Below are 20,802 nucleotides of genomic sequence, written 5' to 3' on the forward strand. Positions count from 1 at the left end.
AATCTTTCTGAATAGGAAGCCATAGATGCTATTATGCCTAGAAATGTGTGGCAGCATGTGTATTTATGAGCTTGATATGGAACACAATTTATGGTGCAGTAAATACATTTTTGAGAAGAAAGGCTAAGTGTTGTGCTTGCCAGGAATTTTCCTATTAATGAAAACCTGTTGCACGATGTAGCCTTAATTTAGAACCCATAGATTTAGAGTCCCTATACACACTGTTCATAGTTAAAATTATGTGTAAATCACTGTACACACACAAAGAACAATATATTTTCATGTTTTTTTATCTTTTAGAGATTGTTCTTAAGTATTTTTGTCAGAACAATAATTATACATAAAATTAGACGGTAATAGATGATCCTTGAGTGAATGTACTGATATATTTTCCCCTAGGGACTTTGCTAATGTCATATACAGCCAAAGGACTCTATATTTTTTATCAGTAAATTATGTGTAACTATTTCTAATGTTTTGCAATAGTGACTCTCTTTCTGAAGCATTACTCCATTTAGAGAAAGTAAAATAGGCTCTTAATACATAGTAAGAATTCAAATTTAATGTTAGAACCAAATTATCCAAAGCATTAAGTACAAATCTGGATGAGCCATTTTTACTTAGCACTAATTTCTAAAATATTTAAATAGGAACAGCATTATTATTTTTTAACAAATAATTTAATACTGTGAAGGAGTGCTGTGCTGTGCTCAGCACAGCAAATGGTATCTAAAGATCCAGCTTCTGTCTGGAATTTGGTGTAAGAATTTAATATTATCCATTCATTCACTCAATCTGCTGGGTTCTAAGAACTGTGTAAAAGTGCTATTTCAGCCATATTACAAATATAAGATGTAACTCTCATCTTCAAGTAAACTTCCATCTTTGGGGGAACATAAAATTAAGCAAGTGAATTAATTCAAGAGAAAAACAATTTCTGAATGAAACAATTCAGGGCTAATTGACATGGGGAGACCAACCAATGTTGTTTGGACTTTAATTAGGCAGAGGGAAAGAACATTTTAAGGGATGAAGAAACAGCACTAACAGGAAGTCAAGTCACTTAGCATGGATGGGCATTGAATTCCTCTTCAGGATAGAAGAAAAGAGAATACAATTGTGTGAAAAAATAAAATGCTAGAAATTACCTCAACAAACTTGTTCTCAAAATAGAAGTCATCTGACACATTCTAAAAACTGACTTTCATAATATTTTTGAGTCTTTCAAAAACTATTCCAAAACCTTGCTTAGACGAGCTGTCCCATGGTTTATCAATCTTTACATTAATAATAACTATGATTTTCTGAGTCAACACTTTGCATGCTTTGAATAAAATGAGCCATTTATAATACAGAACCTGGCATAGATTAAATACTCAATAAATTATTCTCTCATTTAATCCTCACCCATCAAACTCCCACTAGTTTCATTTTCTTCAATCTCATGTTATGCAAATTTTCTTCTATTAATATCCCCTCCCCATTTTTCAAATATTTAGACACTTAGGGTGGTTCACCATTACCATGTAGAGCAAAAGTCCCTGAATGAGTCTTTTAAAAGTTAAAAAAGGAAAGCTGTATTTTTCTACACAGCGATTTATATTTTCCACTTTCCTCCCCTCCCCCGTATAACTGTTAGATAGTGCTTACATTACATTGTGTCAGATATTCCTCTAAGCTCTTTATGTACAGTAACACATTTAATCTTTGACAACCTTGGAAAATAAGAATTATTCACATTTTAAAGATGAAAAGGTTAAGAAACTTGTTTAAAGTCAAATCAGTAGCAGTAAGTGGTTTAAGGTTTGGTATAAACAATTTCTAAATCCAGGATTTTGTGAGCAATTTCTTTCACTTGAAGACTTTAACTGACTTTTCTTCTATTCTACTGTTTTCCTTCTATTTGTGTACACAATGAAACATAGTTTCATTCCAAGATTGATTTCATCTGATGCTCTTGGTGTCAATCGTTACATCTTAACGACTATGATACATTGGTGGGTGAATGGATAGAGGGGTTTGCAGTGTTAACTCATACAACACCTAATACAATGTACAACTCAATTATAGGTAACTAACTAACAGAAATTGATTGGTGCAGTCTTGGATCTTCTATTTGTCTACAAAAAATTTGGTTGGGAATGAGTATGGATTGTCCAAACTTCTCCAAATCTATTTTCTATGGCCTTAAATTTTTACCAGAGTTAGCTCTGGTATCTTTTCTTATAAGGGGACTAATCTCACCATGAGGGCCTCGCCATCATGAACTGATTTAAACCTAGTTTTCTCCCAAAGGTTCCATCTCCAAGTTCCATTACACTGACTAGTCGCACTTCAACATATGGATTTTGTGGGAAACACAATTCAGGCAATAGCAGTTTCTTAAAATAAAAATACCCTACTTTCTTAAAGTCTTAAATACCCAAAGTAAGTACATTCCCAACAAAGAGAAAACTCAGTAGAAATGCTAGATGTCATTTGACTGTGACTCAGAAACACTTAGGGAAACAACTTGAAAAATCATATATGCTTTCTATTTCTAAAGGTGACAATCCCAGTTTTACACTTACCTTTGAGTTGAATTTCATATTTTTGAACCATTTTATAGTTAAACTGAAGTTTCTTCAGGAGTTTTCAATCACTTAAAAAAATCCTCCAAAATGGGTACAGAATAGTAATATAAGTGTATTTATTGTTGAAGTGGCTCTTATCATGCAGTCTGGTCATATTTGGTCCAAATTTATACTACTCTGTACTTAATTCATGTAAATCTTGACTTTCCACGACTCTGATGGTTGTTACTAGGGAACTATTTATTGACTTTTCCATAAGAGGCACTTGTTTCTTTCACTAATTCTTGTATTCATTCCAGCTTTATCTTATTCATATTTTTCAATATTGACATTGAAATCTATCCCTAGATTTGCCAAAGATTTCTCTTTACATTAGCCTCAAACCTAACTGACACTTTTCTAATCTACTATCCAATTCACTATTCCATACTTTTTAAATTGATACTGAACTATTGATAATGAATGTATAGTCTGAACCCTGACATTTAAACAGTTTTGTAGATAATATTTATTAGATTTCAGTAAGAAAACATTAAAAACTTCTTATCAATTTCATGAATATGTGAATTAGCATTCTTATTATTCATACATATCCTTAGAATCTTATCGTTTAAAAAAAATTGCAATTGTTAATCCAAATATGGCCTTGAAAACATATTTATTTTAATATATAATGAAAATCATTCTCTTAAAAATAGCCATGAAACCTAATTTTAAAATGTTTACATAAAATGATTTTAATTTTACTTCTTTCCTACCATTTTGTTCAAACTGGAAATCATATATGATAACTTATAAAATTATTTATCATAAAATAATTCTAACACTTGAATTAAAAACTATGTAGCACTTATAATTTCTGCATGATGTGATCCTAGAAAGTCAGATGTTCTTTCTTGGGAGTTTATACTTCTCATTTTAAGGGGAAACATATGACAGACAAGCTCCTTGATAGAAACCCCCAGCAATGATTTCAGAGATAGAATTACATAATTTAGGATTCTCCATGTTAAGGTGTTAAATAAAACTATACTTTGAGGTTACTTTCTACTCTTCTAAATATCAGAAATTACTAACCCTAAATATTATTATTTAACATAATTTTATCTTTGGAGGCCTTTACTAAGTGTCCAGTAACCCTAATTGAAAGATGTTAAGTTCAGAAAGTTTTAATTCTACAATATTCTTTGTGTTTTGTGCATTGTCAACTAAGGAGACTGCTAATATATTGCCAGATCCACTGGGATTTACCCACTCCAGTGTTAATAGACTAACTCCCGCAAATCATAGACTAACACTTGAGAATGAATAATGGTCTTTAGGATATATGATGTATTTATCTGAATAATAATGAAGACTCAGCTATCTGTAAAGGAACTTCTGAAGGCTGTACTTCATTTTTTTTTTTTTTTTATTGCTATGACAGTAGGAGAGAAATGAGAGAAAGGATATATGAGAGATTCCCACTGGGACTTAGCCATTTAAATTATATATTATTTTTGCATTGTTAGGATGATACTTCTCTGATCCTCAATTTCAATCACTTGTTTTAGTTGCTAACTGTAGGAATTAAAGACAGACTTTAGTTCTAAGATTTATGGGGGGAAAATAAAAAGCATAACCAACAGTGTTAGTTTTTTTAAACAAATATATTCACAAATAGATGTGCAAAGTAACATTATCTATATCCATCCTATCTTTGAAATCTTAAAAATCCTGGGACTGTATGTGGACTTATTTTGCTGATGAGCTGAAGGCTAAAAGTTTAAGTGTTTACTTCATAGGTTATAAGAGTATATGTAGAACATTAATGATTAGAGTCAAATAGATATGTGTTTGCATTACTTTCTCTGAAAGTCTTATTAATATACTATAAATGTATCTGAAACCCAGTGAAAATATATGCAATGAAGAACATGATAAATTTAAATTTATTTAAATAAATTCTAAAAGATTGTCTTACTGTACAGAAAAAAGCGGGGGGGATGGTCCACATATCTGAGATTCTACTGTGGGAATGAAGAGTATAGGTAAAGTGCATGAAGTAAATCAGTGAAATCTCTCACCAATAATGATCTACATCCCAAGACTCCCTCTCCAGTACACCCATTATGTACAAATGTCATATGATACATATTTCATTTCAAAGATAGTTTCTGTAGGTGGATTGATTTGCAGCATTAAAGCTGAGCAGGAATAAATACCAGCATCAGAACAGAGAATCCTTCTTCAAAATATTTCAACATTAATAATAAAGAAAATGCAAGTATGGGTAAAGGGAATAAAAAATTAATTTGTATCCAATGAAAAATATTTTCAATAAGAGAAATAATGGATGTTCAACAAAGAAAAGCATTTTCCCAGATGTTTAAATGGAATTGTTATACTAAATAAACACTACTTAAACTAGTAGGAAAACTGAGTAGGTTTCATGGTCATGAAATAAAAATGATAAATATAATCTTGACAAATACTAGACATAATGCTTTAGAAAATAAAGTACAGGGGCACCTGGTGGCTCAGCCGGGTTAATTGTCTAACTCTTGATTTGGGCTCAGGTCATGATCTCAGAGTTGTGAGATGGAGCCCCACATCGGGCTCTTTGCTGGGCATGGAAGCTGCTTAAGATTCTCTCTCTCCCTCTCCCTTTGCCCTCCCAACTCACTCTTAAAAAAGAAAGAAAGAAAGAGAGAGAGAGAAAAAAGAAAGAAAGAAAGAAAGAAAGAAAGAAAGAAAGAAAGAAAGAAAGAAAGAGAAAGAAGAAGAAAGAGAGAGAGAGGAAGGAAGGAAGGAAGGAAGGAAGGAAGAAAGAAAGAAAGAAAGAAGAAAGAATGAAGAAAGAAGGAAGGAAGGAAGGAAGGAAGGAAGGAAGGAAAGAAAGAAAGAAAGAAAGAAAGAAAGAAAGAAAGAAAGAAAGAGAAAGAAAGAAAGAAAGAAAGAAAGAAAGAAAGAAAGAAAGATAAAGTTCTGTTTTACTTTAGCCTCAAACCATAGACCAAGATACATTTTAGATGGATTAAAATATGACAATAAAAATGTTAGACAACAGCATAAATCTATATGTATATAATCTCATCATGGGCAAAGCATTTCAAATCATGACCCACAAGTCAGACATCATAATACAAAAGTTTGATAGATTTGGTTACATAAAATTATAATACTTATCCATCACTGAAAAGACAATAAATGTAGAATAAATAAAAATAGGTTGCTAAAACTATTCATCTTTCTATGGAGAGAGCTGTTGAAACAGAAAATTTGAATAGAAAAATGGTCAAACCAGGGGTGCCTGGGTGGCTCAGTCATTAAGCATCTGCCTTCCGCTCAGGTCATGGTCCCAGTGTCCTGGGATGGAGCCCCCTACTGGGCTCTCTGCTCGGTGGGAAGTCTACCTCTCCCTCTCCCACTCCCCCTGCTTGTGTTCCCTCTCTCACTGTGTCTCTCTCTGTCAAATAAATAAATAAAATCTTAAAAAAAAAAAAAGGTTAAACTGAATAAGCAGCCATTTCAAATTAATAAATTCATATAGGCAAAAGTAGTTAGATACATTTATGGTAACATGTAAATACTAAATATTTAACACATCAATATTTGGCAAATTTTTAAAATTTTAATATCTGATGTTAGTACTGGGGGGGAATCCTTCAGATGTAAGTGGTACAGGATGAATTCATACAGTCTTTCTACAACATAACTTGGCAATATTTATCAAAAGTCTTTAAATAATGTTTATACCAATTGGTCCAGCAATAGCGTTTCAGAATTTACCTTCAGGAAATGAGATAGGCACAGAGATGTATGAACAGGAGTGATTTCTCAGTTCCCCAAAAGAGTGCTCAGTTCTGAGAGATATTTAGCAAACAAAATAGAAATGATTTATGACTATCTGCATTTGGGGACTTGAGCAAGAAGTGGGATTTGAAACTGATTCTGAAGTATCTAAGCAAGGAATAAGAATGGGGAATTCTGAGGCATGACAGGTTTATTTTTTGATGCTTTTTTTTCCTGTTTTTCTTTTTTTTTAATTTTTAGATTTACAGCCAATGCCAGAAATTAAGGAAAATACAAGAAATATATAATAGAAAGGTACATTAGCAAAAGCTGCCATGACAGATTAACTTTTTAATACTCAGTGTTTTTAAAATAAACTTTTGTTTGTTTGTTTGTTTTTACCCTTGAATAGTTCAATGCATGTATGCTTAGTTGGGCAATTTCCTTCCAGGTGGAGACTGAATGATCTATTGCCTTACTTCCTCTTATAGCTTCTCTCGTTTTCAATTTGTATCTCCTGAGATCACCCTGGAGAGTTACATGTGGGATGTTTTTATTGGCTGGACCTTCATTCAGTTGTCCAGAGCCCAGATCACATAGTTACACTCAACTGAATTGAAGCTGGAAAATGATTAGCTCTGTGTACTGAAAGAAAAGAAAGCAAGTTTGCTATTAGCTAGAAATATCTTCCCCAGTATACCCTTCTGATCACCAAATATTTTTCACCTATTTTCCTTACACAAACAACTGCCATACCTGTCCAAGGAGACAACCTAACGTCCCATCAAGTCAATATATCCAACTCAAAGACTAAGATCTTTAAATATCCACAATCCTCTTCATCATATCTGGATACATTAGTCCAGGGACAAATAAACCTAAAGACAAATTAGTAATTCTCCCCTCTACACATATACAAAATGCAGTGCTAGAAGACAGCCATGAGGAAGTGCTTCTTACTATAATTGTTCCCATTTGGAAATAAAGAATGGGAAACACTGAGTAGTCATTATCCATAGCAATTATGAAAACATGCCAGACTAGCATTAAACGATCCCTCTGCCTTGGCAGCCGTTGTAATTCCTTGAAGAAATGGAATTCTCTTCTGTACACTCTTATGTGCTTCCCCCAATTCTACCCTATGGGAGGTTCAATCTGTCAGTTATATTCCATGGCCACATTTGAAGTGGATGTTTGGGAACATGCTCTTCGTGGGAACTACCCAGCTTTTATACTCCACTTCTTGCTTTCACCAGGCTTGGGGATCCTGAGGTTGTTTGGTTTTAAGTAGACTTTTTTTCCTATCTAAACATATGCTACTTTCTCCACAAAAGTTTCATTAAAAACACATTAAACTCCTAATATGTCATATTCATGTGCCTATTATCATACTTCAAGATCTTTTGAAGGCATAATTGTCATGCCTAATTTATTTCTTTACTTTCTCTATCCTCTAAATCCCTCCTTTAGAATATAAGTAGTTACCATGAGGATATCGGCGACATGGGCTTGGGAGGGTAGGCAGTATACTTAATCTGATCGTTGCAGTAGGGCTGAGCCTTAGTGGGTTTTATTGCTCAAAGGTTCACTCGGTTTTGTCCCTTATTGTATGACTTCTATAAGTAGTTGATTTTCTAAACCTTTGCCGTTCCCAGTTGTCTAGGCTTTCTTTTGATCTTTTTATTTCTGCTTGAAAACTAGCTATCCTTTGCTGGGTTCATCTCTTCCCTGTAATTTTACTAAAGGCCAAATGTGAGAGTATATTATTAATCTGTATCTCTCCAGCTACTTTCTCTAAAACTACAAGTCAAATAGGCACTTAATCTTTTACACTGAGTGTTCATTTTCCTCCTTCTGTCAATCACATTTAACCCAATTTGTAACACTGTCCTCTCCTTGAAATATGTTCTTTCCTTTGATCAACTACAATGTACTCTGCAGGATATTTTCCTATCTCACTGTTCTCTCCTTCTCAGTCAGCTCTGCTGGAAGCACTTTCTCTTCCAGGACTTTAGATATGAGAGTTCCTCAGTTCAGTTTTCAGACTTCTTCTCCTCTCTATCTAGACTTACTCCTGTGGGAAGTTCATCAATTGCTATAGCTTTAAATAAGATTTATATGATAATAAATTCCAAGTTATCATCTCAGTCCCAGCATTTCCCATAATTTTATTTTTTGAATGATACAATTGTGTTCATCACACTAAAAAATACACACATGTGCACATACACACACACAGTCACACATATATTCAGAAGGAGAAGAGGAAGGAAAGGCATAAAACCATGCAAAATTATATATGTTTATTTGAGCACCTGAGTGTCTCAGTTGGTTAAGTATGGGACTCTTGATTTCAGCTCAGGTCATGATCTCAGGGTCGTGAGATTGAGCCCCGCCTTAGGTTTTATACTGAGTGGGGAGTCTACTTAAGATTCTCTCTCCTTCTGCCTCTGCCCCTCCCCTGCCCTAAACTGTGCTCTCTCTCCCTCTAAAAAAAAAAAAAAAGTTTATGTGCATTCGTTTATCTAGTCTTAAAATGTAAAGTCAATGACAACTGTGATTGATGTGGCAAATATTATATCCCCAGGTATGTTATGCAAATGAATATTTGTTGACTAGATGGTTGGTTTAATACACATTAATGAAATTTTATTTCAATAGAAATGAACTAATTTTCAAAAGAACTCATTCTAATGCAGATATATACTCTATGCTTAAATAACACACCATTTGTGTGATATTTTATTCTCTTCTCTAGATCCCAATGCTCTGGCTGGCCAGACTGGCCCTGATCATGCTCTTATAGGAGGAATAGTGGCTGTAGTTGTATTTGTCACACTGTGTTCTATATTTCTGCTTGGTCGATATCTGGCAAGACATAAAGGTAGGTAATATTTAATAAAGTAGTCTTAAGTTTGACAAAAAAATATTCTAAAGACTAGCTTAATCATGAAATATTAAATGAGTGTATGCATATATGTGACAGAGAGAGAGATCTAAATATGAAATTACTTCAGGGAATTCTTGATTATTTTACTTAATGAAAATTGGTTCGGTTTAGCAAAATAATGTCTAGCCAATGGCCAAAGGTCACAAAGTGAGTCACCGGCTCAGAAAAAAGCAAGTTTGTAATTTATCTCTAGGATTGACATTCAACTATGATGTTAAACATTTGGTCAACATTTTTTGTTCATAGGTTTATAGACACACATCTGGCCATATAAGTGAAGAAAATATGTAATTTTTTTGCAGTGGGCTGGGTAGCAAACTATTGATATAATCTACTTTTAAGGGGAGTTTTCAAAATGAAAGATGACACGTTTGATGTGATCATTATCAACATCTTAACAAAGGACCCTGATTGCCACAGCTGCACAGAGCACATGGTCTGTTGCCATCATTAAAGACATCAAACTACTCGTTCCCCACTCCAGTTAGGCAGTCGCCTCTAGTTAACCTGGCCACAGATTCACATATAACATATACCTGAGAACTGAAAGACAGTGCACAACAGCAGAAGAGTGAATTGTGTGGCTTATGATGTCTCAGAATATGTTCCAACATATCAGAAATCTGGCACAAGCTCCTGCCTAAATGAATGTAGCTTTAATGCTGGCTATTTAACCAGTCTCACAGAACTAACATATACATATTTTTTTTCTCCCAATACCCACAGGAACGTACTTAACAAATGAAGCTAAAGGGGCTGAGGATGCACCAGATGCTGACACAGCCATTATCAATGCTGAAGGCAGCCAAGTCAATGCTGAAGAGAAAAAAGAGTATTTCATTTAAAATACAGGCCAAGATTATGAGTTTTCCTTACCAGGCTGGCTGCTGGAGAAAACTGGCTATCATCTTTCAGAATTCATTTCTACCATCTTCTGCTACCTTTATTAACTTCCATACCGTACTGCTATCAGTAGCCAGTGTATACCAACAATCAGCTGTCGAAAGCATCATTCTTTAATTACTGTACCATCCATAATGCAGGACATTTCTTACTGCCTAAATTCCACACCATTGCTCTTTTAACATACAGTGCTTGAATATACAGCCTTAACAATGTTAATCATCTCCTTGGATCATGGTATTGAATTGTTTTTATACATTGAAAAAAAAAGTATGCAAAGTCTTTTTTTTTGCCCTCATTTTTTCCCTTTAAATCATAAATTTTGTCAATTTACCACTGGACAGCTTTCACAAGGAACAGGATTAGGTAAAGACCTAACGTGATTAAGTTCAATCAGAAATTAGAGGTTTGCAAACAATGTTTTCTACATGTCTGCCTTCGAAGACATGTTTGGAAATATATGCCCTAGAAAACACAACTGAAAACACTGTAGGATAGATTCTGGAATGTTTGAGATTATACTGGTGAAGCTGTATCAATTTGCTATTTAAAAATATAGAATTTGGTACAGGAGCCATGTGTGTATGCATTGCAATCATGACATGACATCTGATATAATTATATAGATCCCACCATTAAGTTATTTTAGCTTCATTTACCAATAAATTTTTACAAACATTTTACTGCTTCAGGAATCACAACAATTTCATTCATTTCTCCAATTTGATTCTATAATTTATTTTCTCCATAAAGACTCACCTGCCTAAACAAAATTGAAGTATCCATAGGGCACAATTTTGAGACATTTAGTATCTGTATATAGTGCATATAATAAATCCAATTAAACATTATTTGATACATATTTAACTTTTTTGGCTGTAGGTAATTCAGTCATAAGTAAGCATTTTCTAATGTCCATTATATCCCTTTAGATATTACTTAAACCAATATTATAAGTAGATAACATGTATTAGTATTTTTGTCTGTATGTCCTAGCACTGTTCAACAACAAATTTTTCTAGTTCTTGTTAATTTTTATTTGTTATACAATGGAAGCACAATGTTATAAGGAAAGGTAATTTTAAGCTAACAACCAGTGCACAGCCTCAGGTTTTAAATTACAACCACAGTTGAATAATAACCTAAAAGTAAACTCTTAGTTTGCTAAAAATTTATTACAAATTTTAATTTGGCAGTTCCAGAGCTGCTTACCTATGTTGGTTTGCCAAAAAGAAGTGTTTAAGGTATGTTTTCTGTATAAATGAACTAATTCTTTATATTAAATTCCTGTCTATGCATTTTGTGAGGTACAAACTTATGAAACAGTGAGTGATGGAGAATTTCTGCCATGCTTTTAACTCCAAGGTGAAAGTCTCTTTCTCTGGATTATTTCTGAAATTTTGGTGTATTTAACCATTAAGAAATGCTGTATTCTTAAATATGACACAGAGTCAATCTAAAGTCATATTATTTCTTCTAGTAAAATACGATATTGCTAGATTAGTTCTCATTAAATTTATTATATGCTAAAAATTAAAAATCCAGTTAGATAAAAATTATTTTCCCATTCACAAACATTGCACCTTTAAGAAGAAAACAAATATGACAATACGGTAGCTATACTTATGATGTCTGAAAGCATGATGGCCTATGGTTTTAAAAATAATATCTTGGAATTTATTTTTGGGAAATGAGAATGGTTGAGTATGACATCATGTATTAATATCAAATGGAAGACAAGGGTGCTGTATCTTAGATTATTTATCAGAAAAGTATAAACTTTTAAAGACAACGTTAGAATTTTTAAATTGTTTTTTTTTTGATTGTTGAAGCATTTATCTTGTTGATTTCTTACAAAAGAAAAAGGACGATGTCAGTCAAGCAGCACTTTTTCAGAATATACAGAACATAAATAATATGATGTGGTTGAGTGTTAACATAATAAATCATATACAGTATGACATTTTAAGGAAATAAGTCTGCATTGATGTGATTGCATGCTTGTTTTTACAGTTCACTCCATACCATCTGTGGAAAAATGCAATAATATGTTAATATAGTATGGTAGTTTGAGAGAATCAGGTAGGTGCTACTAGACACATTGAAATTAGAATAGGTTTATAAACTGTTCATATCTTTCAATGCATAATCTTTAGAAAGACTCCACAAAACAAAATTCATCCTGTTAGTACAAAATGGAAAGGTTCTTATTACAGAAGTAAGTTGTATAAACTGCATCATCAATTACTATTTAAAGCTTAATTTCAGGATGCACTTACAAAATTGCTACTCTTCATTGATGCTGTATTTACATCCCTCTTCATTTTGTCTATATTCTACTTGGCTCCAACTGCTAAATTGTTGCCTAAATAACTGAATCACTATTTATAGCACTGTAAAATTAGAAATCAAAAATTGGTTATATTTCAAAATTTTTGACTCATTTAACCCTTTAGAGTGATGTAAAAAGTCAATAGAATTCTTTAAAAGAAACTAATATATTATGATTTGTGGGCTCTAATGAAATGTTTAGCCAGTTAAAATAGTTAGATTTGAATTAGGTATCATTTTTAGTTCCTGAAAAATATAGAAATAGAATTGTATTTTCCTATCTTTAAAATTTATTTTATTTCCACCAAACAAGGGAATAAATTATAAAAATTCTGTTCATTTCTATAAAAATCAGGAAAAAAATACAAAATAACATTTTGAAATGGAACCATGTCAATTGCAATGTCTGAAATGTGCACATGTGTATGCACAGAGCCGATTTCTGTCTCTGCCTATTGAGCACAGTAGCTATGGAACTGAATGGAAGGAGTGTGAACACACATATACCCCTAGTAGAATATGGAGTATTATTCTTTACCCGAAGTAGATATTCTCTGCCAGTGTACTGTTTACAGTGTAAATTGATTGTCCTCCATCAAAAAAGTGTAAACAGCATTCTTTTTTTCCCATATTTGAGTGTCCTAGATAGAATGATCATTAAAATTAAGAAGAAAAAGGAAAGTTTGTGAGCGTAAGAGCAAAGATAGAGCACATGAGCAAAGTACTGATGTGTGTGTGTTTCTCTGTGTGAGTGTGTGTGTGTGTGTGTGTAAGAGAGAAAGAAAGAGAGAGGGAGAGAGATTTCAACTTGTTTTCTTTTACCAGAGAATCCAAGAAGCAGTTTAAGGAACCTGATATTGGAGTTTAATCTAGAAACTGGATGATCTCATATTGATTCAAGATGCTTAATATTGCATTGAAACCCAACAATTAAAATAGAGAAAGAAAACTAACTTTCCTAAATATGGCAAAGAAGCTAACACCTCATTTATTTTTATTTCGTTGTAAAAATATAAATATCTCAATGAAAAGGACAGGCTCACTTGTAATTATGTACTCATGACTGTAACAACATTGAGATTCCATATAGGCACACGTACAGCCGCTGTTTGACCGTGATGGTTCTTCCATGTAACATACCAGTTATCGTGTAATTTAGTGCCACTTATTGCAAAGTGTTACCAAGGGGAACATTTAAAATACATCTTCTTTTCCTTTGGACATAAAGATAATTTTATGAATGATAAATATGAAATCCATGTTATGTTTTTTAATTGTGGAGAAAATGCAAAACCTCGTATCTTACTGCAACTTCCCCGTCGTATCGCGGATTACTTAGAGCCCACGAAAAATGCCCAATATTATCTCCCTTTGCAAATGGTAATCTGTGATGAATATACAAAACAAAACAAACAAAAAGAACTGGCAACCACAGCTGAAATAAATGAAACACCTAATAAGAATTAGTGAGTAATGCTTTTTATTAAGTGGCACAAAGTACACACTAAAAACTATGCAAAATATAGGTAACTACAGTGTACGTACATGTAAGTATCTTGTACTTGCTGTGTATGGATGTTGGAAACCCATGTAATTATAATATGCATTTTGAATATTGGGGAAGAGGAAATCTTAGTGTAGATAATAGAATTTGTTTTGAAATATACACTGGCAATATTGAAATATACTCAGTGCAATATCTGCAATTCTATTGCTGGATACTAATGCAAAGGGATTTTAAAGAATTCTTTCACACGATCCAAGAGTTTGCTAATAATCTTCACCTCCCACACACTAAAGCATTAATTAAAAACATAATTGATTCAACAACAAACACTTTAAGTTTTTCTTATTTAATCATTAATGTGACACAATAAAATTATTTGGCCTAGTTTTTAGAACTACTGGAGAGAAAGAAATAACATGAGTTTTAAACTTTGTTTGATCTCTAATTGAGTTTGGAATCCTTAAACTTTTTTTGAAATGTGTGTATATTTTAATGGATTATGGTACTTTTATTATAAGTACACATTTATTCAATCAAAGAACATAGGTTACCATTAATTAATAGTTAAAGTCACTATATCTTAATGGGAATTTTTTTAGACCTTTTTTTTCTATTTTTCCCCCCTTTCTCTCCCTATTCTGTCCCAGACATGCCCTTTGCACTTATACCCTTCCAAAGGCAATGGATTGAAAGAAAGTAGCAAGATTAAAAAGAGAGCTAAAGGGGACAACATACAAGAATGGGTTCTAAACTCATCAGCATTTTTATGTATTGAGATTATTAATATTGAATGCAATAGTTATTGGATATAGATGGTAAGTTCTCTGCCATGCATACTTACAATAATCCTTCTACCTCTCACTTTTAACATGGGCTATGATATAGAAGAAATAATTATTTACAGGATATCCCAGGAAGCACTCTTTAGGACTAACATACAGTCCTCTCCCCAGCCCCTGGGAAATCTCAAAAGCCAATTTCTTTTAGTGTATTCAATGGTGTATGGATCTGCATTTGTTTTTCCTTTCCTATCATTAACTTTTCCTATAGGCAAAATATGCTAACTTTATAAGGATAGTTCTCATGCCTACTTAGTATTTCAATGTAATATAATTGTGTTGATTTTAAAAAAAAAAAAATTAAATGGCAACACTTTGGAATCCAATCTTACATTTCATTTAATATTTAAAATGCAACAGTTTCTTATAAATTAATGCTGTGCTTTTAAGTAAAAATTATGTATATGATTTATTTTCCCAAGAACTGTTATCTAATGTAAGACAAAAATTTAAGTATTTAAAATTGCCTCCTTATTAACAAATAATACCTGAATAATGAATGCAAAGTATTGCCACAAATGCCCACTTTATTGTGTCTGCTTAGACATAATATGAATTTTTCAAATGATGTAATTTAATTATTCTAAAAGGAAATTACATTTTAAAAGCAGATTTTTCTGTAGGAAAAAGAAACTGATGCAAGAAACTATTTCAAATTATGATGTTAAATCTATAAAATATGCTTAACGTAGGATGTTTCTATGTTATGTGGTTCTGTTACAAATAATATTTGGTCGAATCTTTACCATCTTTTCCATATATATATATATATATATATATATATATATATACATATATATGTTAGATATTATATATATATATATATATGTTAGTGACAAGAAATGTATGGTTATTTTGGAGAGAATGGGCCCACATGTGAAAAAGATGTAAAGAAGAAACACTATTTTCCCCTATAAAACATACTGTATATTTCAAAAGAAGAAAAGTTAAAAGATATTTGAAGATTGCAGGGGCAAAAGAAAAACCTACCAGGGCTCAGCACTTAAGCACTTTTCCCACACCCAGGGTCAGAACAGCAGTGAATCCCACACGGACTTTTGAATGCCACATTACACTTCTATTATACACAGTACTGTCAAACCTCAAATGTTTTCTTTCTTCAAATGCTTTTCCTTGTACATGATACTAGTAGACACTTTTCTCTTTATATTTGCTGATAGTGAAAGTTATATGCAATAAAATGTTTGATGGTTGAAAGCAGTGGTCACCAGTTGGTTAAAAAAAATATGAAATGTAAACTGAATTGTTATCTCTCTATCCTTTTTGCTTTTCTCTGTGTTTCTAATGTATTGAATGATTCTCATAAATAGAAAAATAATTTAGAGATTTTTCAAAACTAGGACTCTTTCTCCTTATAAGTGTATAAAATTTTAATCTCTTTACAAATTTATTTAACTGTACCTGCTGTACTTATTGTAGATTCAATGATGCAGTTAAGGAGTAATCCACGAGTTTGGGATTACTGACCTATTTTCTTCATATTCAGTTCACATCAGTATTTGTGAATTGGTTGTTTAGCTTTTCACTCAACCAAAAAGTATTCCCTCAAGAAAGCTCCATTTTTATCATAAATATTTCAACATAATCAACATTGGAACAAGTCTGCCATGTTTAAAAAAAAAATTTAAAGACTTATCTCTGAAAATGGTACCCAGAAATGCAGGTGTTCCCAGTAATGTAGCTTCAAAAATAAAATGTTCTATTTATATGACATGAAATTCATAACTTTTGGAAGGGTATATTTATGACAACATAAAAATAAATTCTGTGCTGTAAAGAAGATTCGCCAAAATAAAGCACTTTGCACAGAAGATAGAGAACCACAATTATTGAATCTACTGTTATCATAAACATTTTCAAAAAACAAAATGCATATTGTAATATGAGGTACATGACACTTGCATGTTGCTATACCTATATACTTACAAAGTATTCAATGTGTACTTAGTGGCGCTTAAAATATGTCATGTACAACTCTTCTAAACATTCTTACAGGGTTCCCATTTGCACTTCATCTTTCAGTAAAGTCTTGTCAGAAAAAAAATATTGTCTGATACATATGGAAAATAAAATTTGAATTTTAGTTATCTGTTGGACATTACTGAATTGTCTATTCATTTAGTTCATTTTCTTAGGTCTGAAAGCAGACAATGAAAGATGGAACTTTCTTTCTTCCCACTGACAAGTTATAAAAGATGTCACAAAACACATTCCTTTATACCAAACACATTATTTTGCATATCTTTTTCAACTGACTACATTATCATTTTAGATTTTTCTCAGTGATGCCTATTTTCCTTGTAAATTTCTAAGTGGAAGTTTTAAAAATTAAATGGTAGTAAAATAAATGTTCTCTTATTTGTACAACATTTAATCGTTACTCCTTGGAAAATATGAACCTTGTAATATGCTGACTAAGGGTAAAAAAAAAATGTTGCTGACTTAGGGAAATTTGCTTGAGATTGCCAAAATTTCAAAACTCTGTAAAGGTAATTTTACATTCACTTATGTGTGTTTACTAATGTTGACTAGGAACAGAAGCAAAAATACCTAAACCTATTTTTTTTTAAATTTTCACACTCTAACCAGTATTATATATTTCAACTACCTAAGATAATACAATTAATAATATATCCATCCTAAGCTTATGCCAATAAGAATTTGAGATAAGCTTTTAAATTTATGGGAGATTTTCTTTGTGTCTTTGGAAGTTCACTTACCATAAGGTATTTTATAGTCTACTTTAAATAACAGATTTTGTTATACAGGGTAAGCCAAAGGCTGTACAAGAATTAGTGTCATTGGGTCTGATATTTGTGTTAGACCATGAAATATTCCATTAAAATTTATCTGTAAATACAAGGCAAGATTTTGTATCTGGTTTATTTTATCAAATAACATTTTATTTCTTTTAATTTATTTTTCTCAGCAAAAGCAGCCCTGGGATACAATTTAGCACATTTGATTCTGTATCAAAGATATAATTCAACACATCTGAAAGAAAATGATGACATTTGAAATAATCATATTCATTGACACAATCTTTGTTTTTTTTTTCCTGATAGCCGAAATGCCCACTCTTATACGGCTCATGTGTATATGTACATGTGTCTATGTACAAACATGTGTGTACAAACATGGACAAACATTGAAACATAGGACACTCATGTTTCCTAGATAAAGATCAACTCTGTGTTTTCATATTGGCAATTGTTGTTTCTGTCAAAATATACTTTGGCATCTTTTTTTTTTAATCAAGGAGGCATACTGGAAATTCATGTAATTCACTAAAGGATAGAGTTACGTTCAGGTGTTCTTGATAATTGCATAGTGGCCTCAGTCCATGAGAGGGACCTTCATTAAATGACAATCCTGGGATGATTCTAAAAATAACTGCACACTACTTTAAAACAAGAAGTTCCCGGAAAAATATAGTTTTAACATTTTTTTCAAACCATATTTTATTTGATATTGTGCACTTTAAGGATTTTTTTAATGTTTTGAAATCTAGCAAGTAAAATACGTATCAAGAAAATATTAAACGGAAAAAGCAGTTTCCTGCTTGCATTTTAAATGCCACTTAGTGCTGCTCTACATTGCATGTTATTTAATGAAAACATAACTATTGAACACCTGCTGTATGTCATCAGTCCACTTCATGAAGTACACTGAGAACCTGAATATACAGTTCTATGCCCAGACCTTCAACTTTAAATTACCCTTCCTAGTAACGACCACTTTCTGTATTTTTGGCATTCCTGTGTTGGACAGAGGAGTGGGGGGATTCTGTTAATAATTAAAAAAAAGCTCCATTTTTATCCTTTTTTTAAATTTATTTTAAGTCTTATGATCTAACCAAACTTAAAAGCAATAAATAGCATCTCTTTCAACCAGTGTTCATGGTCTTAAATTCGATGGATTATCAATCTCTGAAGATTTTCTATGTTGATTTTTTTGAAAAATAGATCTGATTAATGCAAAAAAATCTAGGAAATTAACTCATCTTCTGAGGAGTGGCCATAACAATGGCTAGAGTGTGTACATTATTATTAAAAGTTCTAAAAAACACATGTCCTGCACATATTATCAAAAATTGAATTCACTTTGTCTTTACTAACCTAAGTCCTTACACAGGTGGAAGCAGATTTAAGGAATATATTTTCACATAGATTGGAGGTAGTGTGGGCCTTTTAAACTAATGAATTATTGCTGGAAAACAACATAATATCCCTGAAATATGACAATCACTCAAAGATTTGAAAACACATTTAACGATTAAAATTGGTATATCAGAAATATATGTCTTCTTTACTCACAAATTAAGAGAATATCAGGAAGTGGAATTTTTTTTCAATGTGTTGGGAGAAAAAAGTGATTAAAAGGGAATTGGAAAATTCCTGAAGATAAGGTGTGTCTATTTGGCAATTTTATCAAATGGGAGCATGTCCTAATACCCTTCTGCCAGAGATCAGAGAAACTTTACAAAATTGGATCTCAAGGGGTCAGTGATCCCACAAACTCTGACTCCGTGGCTAGAAGATTTTGGAATCTAAGGACTCCCACTCTAACCACGTAATCTACCAACGGCATATTTATTTGCTTCAAAAGTAACTTTAAAATTGGATTTGTTCCCATGAAAATATAAGACTATCAACTTTAATCCCCTACTATAAATTAATTCCCATGCTTCAGGCTATATTTTCAGGCACTAAATAACACTTGTATTACCTCATGTGACACTAAAGTCCCTTCTTTGACCTTTAGGTGTCATAGAAGACATTAGTATTTTTAATCATATTTTGCTTACAGATTTTCCTGCTAATCGGATAGAAGTCATGTTATATTGGACATACACACAGTACTTAGCTCAGAAACTGGGACACACTTCAAGCCTAACCATGAACTCCAGCCTAAGAATCTGCAATAACTTTACACCGAACATCACTCTCCCAGCTGCAGAAACACTTCTCACTCATGTTTGTCTTTCTTGTATGCAGCCACTAGCTATGATCTTTGTGCTAAGGTATCGTAATATGGCTCCCATTTCCCTTTCCTGACACACAGCTCCTAAAACACTTGGAATCTCCAGAAGTAATATGTGTCTTTTTGTATGTTATGAGATGACTGGTGACTGAGGGCTTCTGGATAGCCTCAGGATGAAGGCTGAGTGCCCGGGGAACCATCCAGGTGATCAGAGGGTTGGAATTTTCAGCCCCCAACCCTGACCTCCGGGAGAGGAGAGGGCAGGAGGTAATCACCAGTGGCCAATGATTTAATCCATCATGCCTGTGAAATGAAGCCCCCATAAAAATCCCAAAAGTATGGCAATATTTGGAGAGCTTCCTACTTGGTGAACATATGGAGGTGCTCAGAGGGTGAAGAGTTTGGGGAGGGAATGGAAAATCTGCTCCCCTTTCTCCATACCTTGCCCTGTGCATCTCTTCCCTCTGGCTGTTCCTGAGGTATAATCTTTGACATCTAGTAAGTAAACTGCTTTCCTGAGTTTTGTGAGCAGTTCTAGCAAATGTTCAAAACTGAGGAGGGAGTTGTTCTCTATTTGTAACCAAGTTGGACAGAAGTTGTAGTTAACCTGGAGACCTACCAGTGGCAATTGTCATCTGAAGTTAGGACCAGTCTTGTGAGACTGAGCCCTTAATCTGTGGGCTCTGCTCTAACTGCAGGCACTTAGTGTCAGAATTGAGGTACACTGTAGGACACACTGTAGGACACACAGCTGGTGTAGAGAATTAGCTGATGTGAGAATCTCCATTGCCCCCCACCCACTCCACACACACACTTGGAATACAGAAGTATTCAGTAAGAGTAGAGAGCTGCTTCTCTTTTCACACACAATGTGATTCTCTAAATTCAGATGCCTCCTGCTTCTGCAGAGACAAAGAAGGA

The 20,802-nt window shown here is 33.0% G+C and overlaps 1 protein-coding gene across 3 annotated transcripts in view; it reads left to right on the forward strand.

The window, feature by feature from the left end:
- Window positions 1-17,765, forward strand: part of CADM2 (cell adhesion molecule 2) — a 1,086,523-nt gene extending 1,068,758 nt beyond the window's left edge. For all 3 annotated transcript variants that reach the window (XM_032407371.1, XM_032407368.1, XM_032407369.1), the window contains 2 exons: window positions 9,106-9,231; window positions 10,024-17,765. In XM_032407371.1, the coding sequence (XP_032263262.1) occupies window positions 9,106-9,231; window positions 10,024-10,142 (245 nt within the window). In that variant the 3' untranslated portion in view covers window positions 10,143-17,765. The remainder of the gene's footprint in view (window positions 1-9,105; window positions 9,232-10,023) is intronic.
- Window positions 17,766-20,802: the final 3,037 nt, after the last annotated feature.

Source organism: Phoca vitulina, unplaced genomic scaffold, assembly GCF_004348235.1.
Source record: "Phoca vitulina isolate PV1807 unplaced genomic scaffold, GSC_HSeal_1.0 scaffold8, whole genome shotgun sequence".
NCBI classification, from domain to species: Eukaryota; Metazoa; Chordata; class Mammalia; order Carnivora; family Phocidae; genus Phoca; species Phoca vitulina.